General features: G+C 41.5%; 1 protein-coding gene across 1 annotated transcript in view; it reads left to right on the top strand.

Moving 5' to 3' along the window:
• Rgs5 (regulator of G protein signaling 5) overlaps positions 1–14,840 on the top strand; it is a 39,853-nt gene extending 25,013 nt beyond the window's left edge. The window contains exons 3-5 of the mRNA XM_059280259.1: positions 2,496–2,557; positions 12,332–12,498; positions 14,075–14,840. Of these exons, the coding sequence (XP_059136242.1) occupies positions 2,496–2,557; positions 12,332–12,498; positions 14,075–14,236 (391 nt within the window). The 3' untranslated portion in view covers positions 14,237–14,840. The remainder of the gene's footprint in view (positions 1–2,495; positions 2,558–12,331; positions 12,499–14,074) is intronic.
• Positions 14,841–19,040: the final 4,200 nt, after the last annotated feature.

Here is a 19,040-nt window from a genome sequence, read left to right as displayed (position 1 = left end):
ATGACTTTTGCAGGGGTTGTGTGTACTATTAGCATATGAAAAATATCCAGGAGTGAAAAGCCATTAAGAGTGGAAAGAGCTGTTGTTTCCAAACCAATGTGGTCACTTCCTGAATCAGGTAGTATTTGCACTGGGCATTCTAAAACACATAGTTAATCACTCCCATAAATGTTTATTTTGTCTTTCATCTGAGCTAGCTTCCTCCCTGTCATTCCCACCCACACAGGGAGAGGAGACTCTGTGCTCACCCTCTGTGGTCAGCAATGACCTTGCCAACCAGGATGCTCATTGGCTGTTTAGATCTGCATCTATCTTGTTTCCAAAGAAGTCACACTTAATGAGGGCCAGCAAATTCCGAGAATCAGGACAGGATGAACCTGTTACCTCCTAGACTGCTAATCAGAACACTGGGCTACATGCCGTAGGGGGATCGCCCTGCTCAGCTACGCCCTTAAATCAATTTGGACTAATTTCACCCCCAAGCAGGCTCAGCACATGTCCCTTTCAGGAATTTAATCTTAGCCGTGATGTGCTGCTGATATTGACCATTACTTGACATTATAATGAGACCATTTGGGGCAAATTGCATCTGATAACATGTTTAAGTCCAGGGCACCTGCTCATGCCATTGTTTCTTCCTGTGTGCCTTTGTGTTAACCAAAGAACAAGGGTAGGAAAAGCTATTTCATTTTATGAGAATATTTTTAAAGTCAGGAGGCTCAGGGAGTGAACCAGGCCTACTCTTTGCTCTGAGTTAGTTTCCATTGTTCCATCATATAATAGGCTCTCGATTCTGAATACATCTGGACTTGATGATTGTCTGCAATGTGTAAAGTATTGAACATATTGTGAACATGTACATACAAAATAATATATATATAGTCCCTATATATAATATATGAAAAATTCCTATATATAATATAGGTTACAACAAAGTGTATATATGAAAAGTGCTTGGTATAAAGCAACATAGAGTAGCCAAAGGGAGTTATTGGCCATAGCTGTGGCTACCATTGAAATGAATGAAAAAGATATGGGTGAATACTTGTAATCCATGCTGATACCATTTCTCTTCTCTCTGCTCCTTTATTGTAGCCAAGGGGAAGGGGAAGAGGGATGGTAATCCACTTGTTAGAAATACATTTGTGAGAAAATTTTATGCTTTTGGTCTGATATTTTTGTGTCCAGCTAGGAAAACAGAACCTATCTAAGTTTATTTCACAAGATTTATTATCCCTGGCTTTTCGTTTGTTTGTTTGGCTTTCAAAGAGAGAAGACATGCATTTGAAAAAATAAAATAAAATCAGGACTTAATAGACACATGTCCTACAAAAAGAGGTTAGGCAATAGTCACAACAACACTAGAGTTTAAAGACCTACTCCATGGATTCCTTACAGAGATAAAATGAGGATGCATATGCATAAAAAAATAAAAAATAGATTGAAAATTGTCTTGGTGGTATCACTTGTGAATAACAATGATTTAAATGTCCAAAGATACTATTTCATAAAAACTAGAAACATGAATGTTCCTGATTTGTCTCGAACAGTTACTAAACAATTTAAGACCTAGGGAAAAAACACTTCATCAACCTCATCTCATAATAAATGTATTGCCAGTCTGCTTTAATTGGATGATAAAGACGTGATGTAGTGATTCAAGGGTTCAAGCCCTATGAACACAGGAAGATATTTTCCCTCAGACAGCTATTTTCCCTCAGACAACAGCAGCTCATCTTTGCACATTCCGAGGAGAGAAGAGAATTGGTGGTTACGACAAAGCACAGCTGTGGGGATCCTGTGGATGGGAATGTCAAAGTCAAAGTAGTCACGGGATAAATTAGATCTTGGTGGCTAACCTTCTTTTGAGTCAGTGTCTCGAACATTTATGCTCAGCACTCTGACTTAAGAGGTACTAATGCTTTTCTTCTGAAAAAAAAATCTTTCAAAATGTATCACTCTATATTAATTAGAAGGAAAAATAAATGTAGATTTTATTTTTTAATTATGCTTCCAGTGTGGGGCAAAATCAAACTGTCTTCTATTAATCTTAATGAGATGACTTTGGCATTGGGGTATAGAACCAGATACTAGGTGTTGATTAAATTGGTGGATAATGTGTGGCATTGTGAAACATGGATTAGTTTATCCTCTGTAAAGGGACAATGGATTTTATTAACCTATATTTAAAATAACGATTATCTTTGGACTCACTCCTGTGGAATATATAAGACTATTAGACATGGCCTCGGGGCAAATAGACTCTACTTCCAAAAAAGACCTGTCTGGTCAGATTGCTCAGAAAGCAATAAAAATGCACTGTCAATACCAGATGGCCAATAGCTCCTCTGGCTCAACTGGGAGAAAATAATCCTTCTGTCCCTGTCCAGAGTGTTGTATCATTTCCACCTAAGAAAACCAGGCTCGAGTCATTGTCATGCATGTGGTTAACTTCCTTCTTACTCCCTCCCCGTTCTCTGTACTTATTGATCTAGGCCCTCGCTGGACGAGGCCCTGCAGTGGCGCCATTCCCTGGACAAGCTTCTCCACAACAACTGTAAGTTCACCTGGTTCTCATGAGGATTAGACGGGGGGGTGGGGGGGTGCAGACACAAAGCTCCTTCATTCTCCTCATGTCCTTCTCCAGTTTATGGTCTGAACAAGAGAAGGGCATCTTGAGACTGGAGTTGTCCAGTTGGCTAGAAGGGAAAGTCACTGTGGGAGCATGTGAGGACAGATGTTTGGGACTTCCTTCATGCCTGTCCTTGTTTGCTTGTATAAGCCACATCACATGCCTTACTGGTTGACACTGGGTCTCATGAAGTCCAGGCTGACCCTCAAACTCATTATGTGTCTGAGGGTGACCTAGAACTCCTGATCTTCCTCCCTCTGCCTTGAAATTACTGAGATTGCAAACAGGCATCACCTTCCCTGCTTCTGTATGCTTCTTCATGTTCTCATAAGTGAGCCAGATAAACCACCTCTCCTGCTTTGCCTCATAGATTGAGAAAGATAAGATTGTGTCGAAAATGTCTTTGAACAAGCCATGGACACCTGAGCTCAACCTGATATCAACTGCTTTTGTGACCTAATAAGATTGCTGTCTCTACCCTTGGCCAACTCTCTCCACACCATGCTTCCTCTTTTGTTAACCTACATTTTAGAGCTTCATTTGAGATGCAACAAAGATGCACACTCTTTTCTTACCAGTTCCCAAGGCTTACAGTCTCGAGTTCAAATTTCCAATGTTCTGGACATACCATAATAACTTCCAGTGTTCCAGATACACCATAATAACCCCGTGACTGGTCATGAGGCACATTGAACCGTTTATGTGAGATTTCTCCATGTAAACCCATTGACAGAAATACCTTGTTCTCAGATCTTTATCTACTGAAGTTCTCTTTCCTGAAGAGACAAATGCTTAGCCTTCTTGGCCATTTTGAAAGTTACAAATGCTTAGTCTTCTTGGCCATTTAGAAAGAATCAGTCATTCTGAAGTTCCAAAGCCATTCATCAGCACATCTTTCATGGTGCTTAGTACTTGCGGTCTGGTTTTTTTGCTTGTTTGTTTAGTTTTGTTTTGTTTTGTTTTCATTTTGGGATAGGTCAAAAGCCCGTTGACAGTCAGGATATAGTCTTTTTCTTCTAGGCAATTTCAAAAGACAAAGTGCATAGTCTGGGGTGGGGGAGATAAATATCTGTTGGCTGATTCATTCTAAATTTGTGACCAACTTACAGTATCCAACTTCTTCATCTGCATCATAAGAATGGACTAGGAAATTCTGTTAGATACTTAGAAAAAAAACCACAAGGATTTAAAGAGTATTTCTTGTTGGAGCCATCATGAATAACAAAAGCAGAGTAGATGACAATGACTGCATGGTGGAGTTTATATAAATATCTTGAAAACAAATTTTTATTTTATGTGTGTGAGTGTTTTGCCTACATGTACTTATGTACCTGAAATTTATGCCTGGTGCTGGTGGAGGCTAGAAGAGGTGTTAGATCCCCTGGAACTGGAGTTACAGATGGGTATGAGTTGCCTTGTATGTGCAGGGAACCAAACTCAGGTCTTCTGCAAGAGTAGCAAGTGTTCTTAACTACTGAACCATTTTTTTCTAGACCTTACATGATAATTTTCAGTTTGTTTATGATGGAGTAACTTCTTCTTACAAGTAAGAAACCTGGCAGTCTTTGGTTTTTGGAGTAGAGACCCAAAGTCTCTAACTTGAAAGATTTGAATCACATTCATTTCTGATTCTCTTTTTAGCCTTTTTTTTCTTTCTTTTTTTTTTGCCTTATGTTAAAGAGGGTACCATACTCTGACACATACAAGGTGTTCAGTGAGTATTTTTTTGAATGAATGAGCAAGTTAATTGAGTTTGCTTCTTGGAACTAGAAATTCCATGAATGTAGAACAGCCATGTAGAACAAAAACATTTGTATTGATCTATTGATTTGTCTTACTCTAGTAATTTGGGGGCTAATAGCATTTTGACATGGTGAGTTGATAAATTATGAATGCTAAGTAACCTAGATAGGAGTATTTGTTGCTGTTATAAAGAAACAAGAGTTAGCAGAATCATGCTTTCTGAATTCTTAAGAGAGAAGATAAATATCAATGTGTTCATACACATTCTTTTCACTCGCACTAATTCTTAGGTCCACATACTCATACACTTTGATTTTTAAGGGTACAGGGGACTATTAGAATAAAAAAGCTAAGGGTGTGAGCTAAGCCAGAAGTAGGTAATGTTAATACCTTAACATTGTTGTGGGAGCCAAAGTCTTTCCAATTGCAAACAGTTGATTATTCTAGTGTGAGCTTGAGGTCTGGGGATTTCATAGTAATATTTTCTACTTCTCAAAGGAGAAAATGTGCTTGTATCTATGCATTTGCTCACATATATGTATAATTTTCTCAAAGCAGTAAGTGGAAAAGAATTCAGTAGCTATTTTAGCCAGTGCTTTCCTTTAACGTGATATCTATCCATTCAAACTAGCTCCATCAATTAAAGTGCTTAAGGTATGGGTGTGAAAGATCCAACAGAAATGAAGAAACTGTGCCTTTAAGAGGGATGAAGCTATGAGTAAGATAGGCTGTTTATTATTACTGTCTGTCCGTCACTTTTCCATTATATTTCTATCATTGCCTCTCCTCTCTGATTCTCTCTGTGACTCTTCTTTTTCTGTGTGGTTCTTACTGTTACATCTCTGCTCTATTTATCTCCAGTCATTCCTAAAGAGGAAGCATGGAAGGACAGGTATGCTCAGACAGTTCTATGCCAGCATTCAGAAGCTTCAGCATCACCAGCCTAGAGAAGCAATATGTGGCCTGTTATCTGAATATCTGCCATTATGCTTCATGGATAACTATAAATCCAGCTATGGCTGTTCAATATTTCTTATGACATACTCTCATTTGAATCTGTTGAAACTAATAATCTATTATCAGAAATAACTGATATTAGCTGTGATTGATGCAAAACAAGTAAGAAAGGCAGATCCATTGAAAAAATGTACTACTCTAGACATAATGATCCCTTTCTGCATGCTTAACTTGAGAAATTTAAACCATTTAAAGCTGAGCATGGTGGCTCATATCTGTAATTCAAACTCTTGGGAGTCTGAGACAGAGGATTACTGTGAGTTTAAGGATAACTTGGGACACATGGTGAGTTCTGGACCCATCTGAACTACAGAATACAACATTGTCTAAAAAACAAAACAACAATGACAACCTCCCCATACATTAACACTGAAGGATAGGAGTATCATTTTTGCTAATTCATAAGGAACATTTTGAATTCTTTGTGTTGATATAGGCCATTGCCTCCCAGAGTTGATAGTTACCAAAGCCTTCATTAAATCAAAATTTTCTATAGTAGAAATAAACCCTAGACAGTTCAATCTTTTCTCACTAGCAAGGACCTACTTACTCAAATTCATTTTAAAATTATTTTATGTATTAGTAAAGTGTGTGTGTGTGTGTGTGTGTGTGTGTGTGTGTGTGTGTGTGTACATGTACATGTGTGGGGAGATCAGAGGGCACCTTACAGGAGCTGGTTCTCTCTTTTCATTGAAGTTTCTGAAACGGAACTCACCAGGATTGCACATCCAGCGCTTCCGCCATCTGAGCCTTCTCACTGGCCCTAAAAATGATTTTTAATCATTCAGGGTCTTTGAGTTTGTCCTTAAAATACATCGCATTCTTATAAGTTTTGTCTTCAGTTCTAAAACAAGAGCCATCTGGTTTCATTTGTTAGGTCCATAGGGCACACAACAAGTATGTTGATCTTTAAAAACAAAAATAGATGGCACATGGGAGCTTATGTAATTCTGCTCTAGCACCATCAAGGACACTGATTCTCCCACACGAGCATTTTTAAGAGCAAATAGGGATAAAGCCAGTCTGCGGCGGCAGTTTTTATTTGGGTCCTCTTTTCCCAAGAGTTGTAAAAGGTCACAGCATTTCCTCAGACAATCCCCCCCCCACCCGCCCCATGGGTTGGACTGTCCTTCGATGCACAAAACGGCTGGCTCCAGGCTCATCCTTTAGTTCCCATCTTCACAGTCTGCCTTGGCTTCTTTTTCTTTGCTTTCCAGTTTTCTTCCTTTTACATCCTGGTCCATCATTCTCATCATCTCACTGATGGACTGCCATGATTTTCACTTATGACAATGATAATAATAATAGTGATATGAAAGATATTTTTCACTCATGTATGCCTTGCATACACACACACACACACACACACACACACACACACATATATATTCTAAGAAACTTGCATACATTGGTCTATTTAGTGTTGCAATGTTCTCGAGACTTAAGTGCAACAATCATTTCTATTTTTCAGAAAAAGAATCCATTATTCGGAGAGCTGGGTAGCTTGCCTATGACATACAGTGCTACAACAGTAACAAAATTGGGGTTTTAATTTTTTGTAAAGTTCATGTTCCTCGGTCCTGTGGGGGAGGGATATACTGATTTCATAGTTTATTGAGACCTACTATGAAGTATTTGGTGCATATATGTATTTGAGGAGGGAGATGGAAAAGGGGAAGTGAACATAAAGAAAACTCAAATAATTTACAGCCTCATGGAAAAGATGGCTGAACAAGCAGGCATTCCCAACTGGGAGGGGGAGAAAAAAAAGAAAGCTCTGTTTCCTCTTCATTGACAAAAGTCCTCAAGAGTGAGCAGGTGGCATTGGGAAAGAGATGGTGTCACAGATGAGGCAACATTTGGATTGGGCTTGTAATGGTGACAAATAGTAATTTTTAATTTGATATAAATTAAAAATTCATCAAGAAAGCCAGCATGGACTGAACTTCACGAAAATTATGCTTGGCACCATATAAAAGCCATGTGTGATTATTTCGTCTTTTACCACAGCCCTGTCATGCAGGTTTCTTTTACATTTCAGTTTAATTTGCATTTAACGTATAAAATGACGGAAGCTCTAGCAGGCGAAATGACTTGTCCATGTCACTGTATAATAAAGTGTGTCAAGATTCACCACTAAGCAATCTTGGGTCTAAAGCCTGAGCTTTGAACCAATAAATCATGCTATGGTTTTTAATAAGTTCCAGTGCTATTTCAGTGTCCTCCGTCAATCCCTCTCCACGGAAGTCTTTGTACTAATCTCATTTTCAAAGTTTTTAACAATCTGACTTGGGTTCTCGAGTTTGTTTAATGCTCCTTCTATCCTCAGAGGGGTTTTACAGGTGGGTCCCCCTGCCTCTGTTATATAAGGCTGTTACTTTGCTTTGCCTAATGTCAAAGATTGCTACCACTCATTAGGGCCAGCTCTGAGATTAGAATGTATGGGTACCATATGATGTATGGGTACCATATGATGTATGGGTACCAGACCCACAGAACGCTTATGGCCAGTCATCAGGTGAGCTTCATCAGAGTCCTGGATAGTGGAATGGATGCCTGGGTATGCTGAGAGGTAATCTGAGGCTCTGTGCTGGCTCCTACAGGCCTCATAGTGCTTTCTTGGGGTTGTGTGCTGGACTGCTGTGGTGTGGAGTCCCCAGCTAAAAGAAGTGGGGTAAGAAAGATATATGTACCTTGTAGAACAGGGATATTTGGCCTGGAGTCTTTTCAACTCTGACTCAAAAAGGGCATATGCAGGGGTGATGGGAATTCAACAGGAAAAGTCTCTGAGGGGAGGACCAATAGAAAACCAGAGGCCAAGTGTGGAAAGTTGACTAGAAGTGACTGTGGAGGAGTCTACTAAGAGAATCCACAGAGTGCTCAAAAACTAGATGGGAGAAAGAGTAACTTTAAACAGCCCCCGGACCAGTAGGGCATAAAGCTGTTTTATGTGTTTTGGTTTAAGGTGCATATATTGACAAAAAGCCTTGAAATAGTATTGTGGAATTCACCAGGGCGATGAAACTGTATTCAGGACATAGGTCTCTCTGCGATGGAAAGCTAGTTCACAAGTTCATTTCCTGCTGTGAACTGAATGCTAAGACCACTGAGGAGCCCTGGCAGTAGTCCTCAGGTCTGAAATAACAATGTTTGGAAGGACTGATCTTCATCGCAAATTTTTACAAAGTGGAATGGGTGACTTGAAGTGTCTGATAATGTATGAGGCTAAGGGCCAGTGGGGCTGTGGGGCTGTGGGGCTGTGGGGCTGTGGGGCTGTGGGGCTGTGGGGCTGTGGGGATGTGGGGCTGTGGGGCTGTGGGGATGTGGGGTTGTGGGGCTGAGGGCCAGTGGGGCTGTGGGGCTGTGGGGCTGTGGGGCTGTGGGGCTGTGGGGCTGTGGGGCTGTGGGGCTGTGGGCCTGTGGGGCTGTGGGGCTGTGGGGCTGTGGGGCCATGGGGTCTGTGGGGCTGAGGGCCTGTGGGGCTGTGGGCCTGTGGGCCTGTGGGCCTGTGGGGCTGAGGGCCAGTGGGGCTGTGGGGCTGAGGGCCAGTGGGGCTGTGGGGCTGTGGGGCTGTGGAGCTGTGGGGCTGTGGGGCTGTGGAGCTGTGGGGCTGTGGGGCTGTGGGCCTGTGGGCCTGTGGGCCTGTGGACCTGTGGGGCTGTGGGGCTGTGGGGCTGTGGGCCTGTGGGCCTGTGGGGCTGTGGGGCTGTGGAGCTGTGGGGCTGTGGGGCTGTGGGCCTGTGGGCCTGTGGGCCTGTGGACCTGTGGACCTGTGGAGCTGTGGGGCTGTGGGCCTGTGGGCCTGTGGGCCTGTGGGCCTGTGGAGCTGTGGGGCTGTGGGGCTGTGGGCCTGTGGGCCTGTGGGCCTGTGGACCTGTGGGGCTGTGGGGCTGTGGGGCTGTGGGGCTGTGGGGCTGAGGGACTATGGGGATGTGGAGCTGAGAGTTTACCACAAGCATATGCCATGGAAATACTTTCTCCTCTGCAGTCTGAAATCTGGTTGTATGGATGCTTATATGACCTCGTTTCCTGGTAGCTAAAAAGTGACTGGAGAGTTTTTCCATTGCAATAGAGATCATCCAACACATCTATTTGAAAAACAAAGAGAAGTTTAGCCGTGACAAGGATAAAACTGAATCTTATTTCTTTCTTATTCTTAAGTGCAACAACCATTTCTATTTTTCAGAAAAAAAATCCATTATTCAGAGAGCTAGGTAGCTTGCCTATGAATACGATGCTATAACATCAACAAAATTAGGGCTTTACTTTTCTTTAAAGTTCATGTTCTTTGGTCCTGTGGGCTGGAGAAATATGATGATTTCATAGTTCATGTTGAACTTCAGTTATCACTAAATTATGATTAGTAACACAATAGAAACTACAGTGGGAATAGGAAGAAGAAACATGCCTAGAGAAAACTGTTGGAAGACACATGAACTGCTGTTCCTGCCTATTCACGTTCAGTTGTTTCTAGTATTGATCGATGATAGTGTCCTAGAAGTGTTTCTAGTATTGATCGATGATAGTGTCCTAGAAGTACAGAGGAAGAATTAAATTGCCAAGTGTCTTCCTTGGGTCCTGAAATCAATACTGAACCTAATCCCAATTCATTTCCAACCTGGCCATTCTCTTCCTTCTGAATTGAGTGTGGCTGCAAAAAGACCATGAACAGCATGAGAGGAATAAAAATGCACTGGGAAGATAGCTCAGTGGTTAAGTGCTGCCTTGTTGTGTAAGTTAGAGGACCAGAGTTTGGACCCCCAGAATCCATGTAACCGACTGCCAAGTGGGAGTGATGACCCAGCTGTAGTTCCAAGCTCAGAAGGCAGAGGCAGGGGATCCCTGGAGCAAGCTGCCCAGTGAGACTAGTATTACCAGCAAGCTCTGGGTTTGATTGAGAGTTCCAGTCTCAAAGAATGAGGTGGAAGGGCAATGAAGATTCCCAACATCAACCAGCGGCCTCCACATGTGTGCAACATATGTGTATCAGCATCAGCATCGAAGCACAACACATGTACCAACACATATACACATGAACACACACACACACACACACACACACACACACACACACACACACACCCCACATGCACATGAAAAAATGGCCCTGTATCTCTGGTCTTATCATCACATATATTTCATCCAATTCATACAACAGATAATAACCAATACATGAAAATTTACAGTCTATAGACGAGAGAGCAACAAGTGTTCAAGAAAAAGAGAAATGGGTTGAAATTGGGTCAAAAAATTAATGTAGAACGTGTTACCTAAACAGAGATAATGAAATGTAGACATGCCCTGGCCAAGGCAAGTAAGGAGAAGCCTGTCCCCTGAAGTTGATGGCAGTCATTTCTGACTTCTGGCTTGGAAGGCAGATGGCACACCAAGCCATGCTGCCAAGACTGGGCCCTTGGCATAGCCTGTGGAAACTAGAATCGTTTCCTCTCCTTCTTTAAAAACTCCATTTTCCTCCATAATAGTATGATTCACTTCTTAGATATACGGTCGTTAGGATGTTGGTTTAAATAGTTTCATATATATATGCACACATTCCCATTCCTTAGTCAAAGAAGGAAACAGCATACCTTGTTAAATCCTCTTTATGAGCTCTCTCCATCTACCATTTGGGAGGTTAGTACTAAAGGAAACAGGAAAGGGCAGGGCCCAGGAATTAGCATATGTACACAAATAGCATCTACAGCTGTCTACAGACTCACAGTTGTTCTATTACATTTGATATCTTCTAAACACTGACTTTCACTGATGGTCATAATAACTACCTGTTTGTGACAACTTCACCCGATCCTTCATTTAGATACCAATTTGAATATTGCTAATTCACCTTCTTTCAGTCTGAACTGAACTTAGGCTCCTGGTGTGACCTTGTAGCTACTCTTCAAAGGTTTTCATTGTATAGATGTTCAATGAGTCTCCTCATTTTTTTTTTTTTTTTTTTTACTTTCTCCTTTCCTTGGAATCTCTAAACTCGGCTAGGGACCCAAGCTTATTTCATTTAGCAATGTGATATATTGCACTCACTCAAAATTCATCAATAAAGAGAGGAAACAAGATAATAGTATCTGGCAGTCGATCATTATAAACATTACTCATTTTGACAAATCAAGTTTTAAGTACATTCTTTGGGGCTAGGAATATAGTTTTGTGGTAGAGTGCTTATGCAGTATGCATGGGGCTCTTAATTCAGTTTTCACTACTAAAAATACAAGGTTTTTTTGGAATTGATGTGTGTCCTGGATGTCATCAGTATTGACTGAGAATCCTCAGTGTCAAAACATTTGTCACCTGAATGCACTCTGCATTCACTTGTGTAAAAGACGGTGAGGTAAAGCCCGCTGTCCAGTGTCCGAGTGCATGAGGAGCAGAGCTGTTCTGTTGCCTCTGTATCCCTGGCCCAGCCTGCCTCCGTTTGAATGAAGAGATAAAGGCAGATGAGGATGGACTAAAAGTCCGTGCGTGAGACAGCACGATTGAGCCTTTCTGTATCATCTCCAGCATCTGTGTTCTAGCCTTGTGTTTTTCTCTCAGTTCAAGCAGAGGAGAGAGTAGGAAGCTCCTAATGGGAAGTTCCTGTTCCAAGAAACAGAATCACACAGCTCCTGATGAGTGCCTTAGGATAACAGACAAATGTGTGAGACTGCAGAAGCAGATAGCTTGGTTTTAAGTCCCAGTCTTGCACTTACTTGCTGGACATTTTAGAGCAGTCACTTGACTTCTGTGACCTCATTTACAAAATAAGACACTTAGAGTTCCTGCCTTTGGGGTGTATAATAAGAATTAAATGAGTTTCCATTTGCAAGATTTTTTTTTTACATCAGTGGCAGAATGTACTGGAAGTAAAACTGTTTCTTTTTTAGCTAAATATAGAGTTTGTCAAACCAGTTAATGAAATCTCCCTATTGACTTTTGACTTCCTAGATGGACTTGCCACCTTCAAAAGTTTCCTGAGGTCTGAATTCAGTGAGGAAAACCTTGAGTTCTGGGTTGCCTGTGAGGAGTACAAAAAGATCAAGTCGCCGGTCAAAATGGCAGAGAAGGCAAAGCAAATTTATGAAGAATTCATCCAGACAGAGGCCCCTAAAGAGGTTGGTACTGCTGGGCAGGTGGCTGAGTGCATCCATTTTTTAAGAGTCAAATCAGCACATTCCCAGGCACAACTTCATGAGCTGCAGGCACAACATTTGGAGCTAAAGGATACCTGTACTTGTGATTAGACTGCCTAATAAGCACCTACTGAATACAATGGCAGTATAACTGGGTCAAGTGCATCTGACTTAAATGCTGTACAGACCACTGTGCAGGCAATGGCTACTGGAGTCTCTCTTTAGTACCATGCAACCAACCTTAATTAAGAAGGAAGCCAATGTAAGATTTGGGATGAAATGTGAGGTCTAGTTCCTTCCCTTTGAAATGTAAGAATGTCAACAACTGTTTTGTAAAGTTATGAGAATTAAATTAAACAAACAGTAGATGTGAGAGAAAAAAAAACTCACATGAATGTGCCAACTAATTGATGCCAATGAGTCCCCTGTCCCTAGCCTTTGACGTTTGTTGAGGCAACAGGACTTCCACTCATGGGAACCAAAACAATACAAAGTGACAGTGAGAAAGGTATTTAAAGCCAATATACCACTAACTGACTGCCGAAGAGCAGGTATGTTCAGGTTTCAAGAAAGCTTTGGGGAAGTCTGTCTGCTCTTATCTTTGCCATCTTCGATGACACCAAATTGAAAAGCTTGTTGAAAAATCCAGGATGGCCGCAGTCAGACCTGTCTATCTGGTCAGGTCCTATAGTCCCACATGGTTCTCTTGAATCCAATGTGGACATTGAATGTCATCAAAGTTTGATGTCAAACACATAGGTGATTGAGTGAGCCTTTTGAGTAATCAGTGATCTATTACAGATGATTTGTACGGGGAAAGGTTCTCACATCTCTCTTCTTTTGCATATGTGATAAATCTTATAGAAGCAATGTGAGATATTTATTCCTTTGGCTGTGTAGTGTCCTTAGCTCATCTTTTCAAGAGACAGATGAAGGTGTGAAGATGTAGCTCAGTTGGTAGAGCACTTTGTTAGCATGCAGCAGGTCCTGGTTCAATCCCCTGGCACAGACGAACCACTCAGTAGACAAAGCACTGGCTCGTTGCTGTGTTTCTTATGTGGTCAAAATTGCTGCTTCCTGGTTTGTTTTCAGGAAGACTGGTTCTAAAGCTATGCCAAGGGTCCCAGGCCATGAACTGTTCTTCACTATCATCAGAAGGCAGGAAACCTAATGGGTAGAGAAAATCTACAAGATCAAGCATTAGTTCACTTGCATTCAAATCTGTTTGATAAAAACACATCATAGAGATGGTCATGAGCCACTTGCATATTTATCTTAGGTGGTTGAAGAAGGAAATAGCGTAGGCATAGATTGGCTACTGGTGGAGGACACCTGGTAGTTGTCTAATGCCGGTTGGCTCTGAACCTGAATCACGTGTTCACTGCAGGCAGCATCAGTTGTCTTCCCCCACTGCTTCTGAAACAGCAGTGGTTTTTCTTACTTCATGGCATCCTTTCTATCCTGCATCTCAATGCTGACAATTCTGCCCCTCTGGCTGGTACCCTCATCAAATCCTGAAGCCTAAGCTGACTCAGTGACCCTGTTTCCTGGCCCACAGGTGAACATCGATCATTTCACTAAGGACATCACCATGAAGAACCTGGTGGAACCTTCCCCGAGCAGTTTTGACCTAGCCCAGAAAAGAATCCATGCCCTGATGGAGAAGGATTCGCTGCCCCGTTTTGTGCGCTCTGAGTTTTATAAAGAGTTGATCAAGTAGTAATCTGATCAATTATCAGATTGCCAGGCTTCAGAAATCACCCCGTGAGTTGACTTACATCCTCTGTAGTAACACAGTATCCCCTAAGCACCTGCACGTTTTCCCATAGCAGCTTTGCTCCCAGATACCCAAACAAAGACAAACCCTACACTATGTTGCTAACTCACCTGCTCATGTTGGTTTGAGTGTGGATCTGTTGGCCTTCACTCCTATTTCTTCTTTCTGACTGCTTTGTAATGAAAGTCTGTCTACCACGTCTTTGTCAGCCCGAGTCACAGAAAAAACAAAATCCCGTTTAACATAAAGCTGTCTGTGAAAAGAATAGGTGATAGATTGTTCTTTGAACTGGGCTGAAAAGAAAAACAAGCGCAAGGGTCCCCTTTTCAAGGGGATTTGACTGGTCTTGTTGATTGTTTTAATTCTCATCCTCCAATGATTTCTGAATTTGGTTAGTATAAGGCACGAAGCTGTTTATAAGGCAGCCACCGTTTGGTTTTTAAGCAAGTATATTGTTTAACATACTGATTTCTCCCTCCTAGAATACCTTTGTGTTAGCTAGACATTCTAAAGAAGAGATACAATAAATATAGTGTGCTTTACAAAATCAGTTTGAACAGAATGCGTTTAAATTTAGCCCTTATACCTCCAAATCATGAGGAAAAAAAAGTCAGCCTTTGACTCTCTCAATTAGAAATGCTAAGTACCCAAGAATCTGATTGAGCCGTTTCTTGAATAATGAAAAAAAAAATTTTGACTTCCAATATTTTATTTGTATTATTTGAAATATCCAAATGTCTGAAAATACCCAAAGAATAAACTAGATATTACACACTCACCCAGATTTCTCCTGTTTTGGAGACCCCAGTTAACTACAAGTGGCTAGGCTTGTCCATGGAGGGTGAGGTGGGTGGGAAGGACGCCTCAAGGGCAGTGCTGTGAGGCTACAAAGGAATGCAAGAAGGCATGCTTCTGCAGTCAACGGCAGCACTATGTATCCATATATCTGCCCTGTCTCTCTATAATTTTAAATTTAAAGCAATATATACACACATATATTCTTCTAACATATAAGGCAATAAATGGGAGGTAAGTGTTCTGGCTCCAAAGGAGAAGCCAGATGTATTAAAATTGGCCAGGAAGCTTCTTGGAGGAAAAAAACTCTGTGTTAGTGTAGTTTCTATGGTAACAAGAAGAAAACACATTCTTTTAAATCTGAGAATTTAGAAAAAGTGGGATGACCTTCGGAGGGAAAGAATGTGTAGTACTTCTTTAGCATTCCTCCCCTCTCCTCCCCCTGCTCTCCCGTTCCTCTTGAGCAAACTGCCTGAGAAAGTATGAAACTTAGTGTGTGAGCCCGGATTGCTTGTGCCTCATCTTCCGGAGAGCACACAGCCACAGCTGAAAGTGGGTCTGGGATGTAGGACAGAGTTGGGACTAAATTGTGGTCAATGGACAGGAGGACTCGCTTCTTGTTCTTGAAGAAAGCCTGTGATTAGCCTCAGAACTGACTCATAATCCGGGCTTCTGTCTGAGTTTGATTAGTTCTGGGTTGAGGGTCAGATTGATATTTTTAAAAAATCAGCAAAAAGAGACCATCAGTCGGAGAGTAACTGAGGAGGCTGTGTCCCATATGTGCCTGTTAGAACAGGGTTGTTCATGTAAACAGACAGACAGACAGACACACACACACACACACACACACACACACACACACATACACACTTTCTCCTATATAGAGGACACCTTTTGAAAGGCAAAATCAAATGTACGGAAATATTTTATTCTCCTTTCTCATACTCCAAGCACCACCACCCTTTACCATATAAATTGAACTTGAAGCAAATTTTCATTTCAAATGCAGGAGGTGAACTTAACGAAAAAAGTTTTTCTTTTATCCCATTCATTGACTTCACTCGACTGATGTGTTCCCTCTATAAAATCCCTTTCAAAAAGAAGAATTTGATTATTTCCTGAAGAGCAGTAGGTATCCATTAACAAATCAATTAATGAACTAATAAGCACTCCTTTCTAGGGACTTGCCAAACTATGCCGTCATACAAGTGATTGTTTAGGAATGATTTAAGTGGCTAGTTAATTTGGAGGAATGACTTTCCCTCCTGAGGCTGTATGCTCTAACAGGCATTTCTGTCACTTCCTGGGACTTCAGCAGATTTGGAAGATAGTGGGACGCGAGGAGAAGGGGAATAAGGCAGAAAGAGGAAATAGCAAAGAAGTGAGCATCCAGTCCCGTGAAATTAGCCCAGTGGCTAGGAAGCACAGTGGAACAGCCCCGTGTGAAAGATGACCAGACTGTATTTTACCTTCATCCTCTGGGTTTGCAGAGAGGCATTTTGGGGCTCACAATGAGGCAAGACAAGGAAGTTCACCTTAAGATCCTACAGGAAATTGACTAGAGAAAAATGACAACTATGGAGGGCTTCTTTTTTTATTAAACTTGTGGGTGCCAGAAAGTGGGGAGTGGAGGGGTCAGTGTGGAGCATCCAAGCATCCAAACCTCAGAGCTAGGGAACTCTAGGCAGGTTTGGGATATAAAGTCTTGGTGTTTAGGCTCTCCAGCATTGAGTCTCTCTCCATCCTGCATGCATTCTAGCATCCATTGTTCTCGGAGTACAAAGCCCTATGGTGAACAATTTAAAAGCTACTTCTGGTGTTAAATACACTTTCCTGAAGTAAGTCCAGTGGCTGAGGAGAGCCACTGAGCACCAAAGCAAAGCTTTCTATAGCCTCGGTACACCATCGTGGATCTGAGAAGGCTGACTTTCCCCCCTGAGGAGACACCCGGGACTCTAAACGGAAGCTTATTGGAGAGAATGATTGATACAACACATATTCAGAATCCTTGGAGTTTTACTCTTAATTAACCATTTAATAATAACCATAGGCATCAAGTAGAGAAGCTATGTAACCATCTTACTCATATTCAGTTTAACGTGATTCTTACCTAGTCTCCTGTTTGACGGGACTTTTCCTCCTCACTCACTTCCGCTTCTCTCCACCCTCTCTGAAACACTGTGTCTCACCGTACTTAGGTAATAACGAATACATTAAGAGCACTTAAGTTCCTGTCTAGGAAGAGGTACAGGCACAAATACAGACAAAATAAATGGAAACGTTGAGACATGCCACAGAAGTCCGGTAATCTGGATAATGTTTGACCAGTATTCTGTCATGAAGCCATCAGGATGTGAGGGAACTACAGTTTTGTTTTTTAATTCTACAACTTGGGAAGTCGTTTTCTTTTTAGGGTAGAATGGAATAGAAATGAGAGGTTTATTAAGTCCTGTGCCAGCACTTTTCTGATAAGTTTCAATTCTGGACCAGTTATGTTTGTTTTCTGATTATTGTACCAATACTTTGTGTAATATGTAACTCACTCTTACTGATAATAAAATAAATATTAACCTATAACAAAAATCACATATTATATTAAATCTGTATCTATGTAATGGTTTCACACATTCTCTTGACTTCCAAACATTCTTTCAGGAAGAATTTTTTTTTTCCCTAGGAAAGGATCATTTCTTTCTCACACTGCTCACAACAGGTGAAGCTTTGATCCATGGAAGGGATCCTCATCAACAAGATTCAGTCCCCAAAGAGGTTGCTAAACAGCACTCAAAAAAGAAAACAAAAAATACAAAGTATCAAATCTTCTAGTGGCCACTTCTCCTTAGGTGGGGTAGCAATCACCTGTCGATCCCGCTGCTGTCCCTGTGAGAAGCAGGATGAGCATGTGGCAGTGTAGTATAGTTCGGATCCTGTATTATTCAATGCACGTAGTAATTCTTTTCTTTCTACATATTGGTGAAAGGGCATAAATCCCCGAGTCACTGCGAACAGTTTGAATCCCATGGTTTTGAATTTAATACTAAGATAGTTTAGATGAGGTGTTAAGGCCACACCTAGTGGAATCAAGACTGGATAGAAGGGCAGAGCTTATATGGAAAATGAAAAAGGAAATGAGGAGATAAATAAGATCAGATTTACCAAGGAGAAGCAAAAATGAGAATTTGGGAAAGAAGAAAGAGGGGGAGAGACCTAGAAAGCAATTGAAATGAGTTGTCATTTCCAGCCCCCATAAGGCTTGACTGTATTTAATGTAGATGTAATTCCCCCAGTTCATTTCAATACCATCTACGCTTTTCATGATTTTATTTATCTTGGATGAGCTCTGAGAGTTTCCAACAAGAAGCATTATTAATAACGACCACAGATGCCATCATCGGTGTCACTGTGGAGGCAGTGGCAGAGCAGTTTGGAGATCTGATCAGCTCTTAGATCTCTGATTGGCCATCAGGATCAGAGGAACTAGATGGAATCTCTTGAGATCTGGGATTATTGGCTTTAACTTGAGCCAAACAGGCCAAATGGGTCAATGTCCAATGGAAACCCAACCCTACTGCGTGTCAGGTAAGCCAAAGTCCGGCCAGGCGGGCTTTCCTAGCTAAAAATCTCATTGGCATTTTTAATTATAAATTCACATTTTCTGAATTATTGGTGTCTAAGTTACTTTACTGTTTCTGTGGTAGACACCATGAGTAGAAGCAGCTTAAGGCAAGGAGAGTTTATTTTAGCTTATGGTTTCAGAGAAATGAGACTTCATGATTGCCTAGCAGAGGCATGGCGGCTGTAACAGGAAGCTGAGTACTCACATCTTGAGCCACAAGCTCCAAGTGGAGGAACAAAGTACAAGCAGGGCAATGCTGTGACCTCCCAAAGTCCACCCTGGGGACATACTTCCCCCAGCAAAGGCTCTCCTGAAACTTCACACCCAGCACCATCA

This window comes from Peromyscus eremicus, chromosome 15, assembly GCF_949786415.1.
Source record: "Peromyscus eremicus chromosome 15, PerEre_H2_v1, whole genome shotgun sequence".
Classification (NCBI taxonomy): domain Eukaryota; kingdom Metazoa; phylum Chordata; class Mammalia; order Rodentia; family Cricetidae; genus Peromyscus; species Peromyscus eremicus.
The sequence above is the reverse complement of the archived record's forward strand: the minus strand, read 5'-3'. Positions and strand labels throughout refer to the sequence as shown.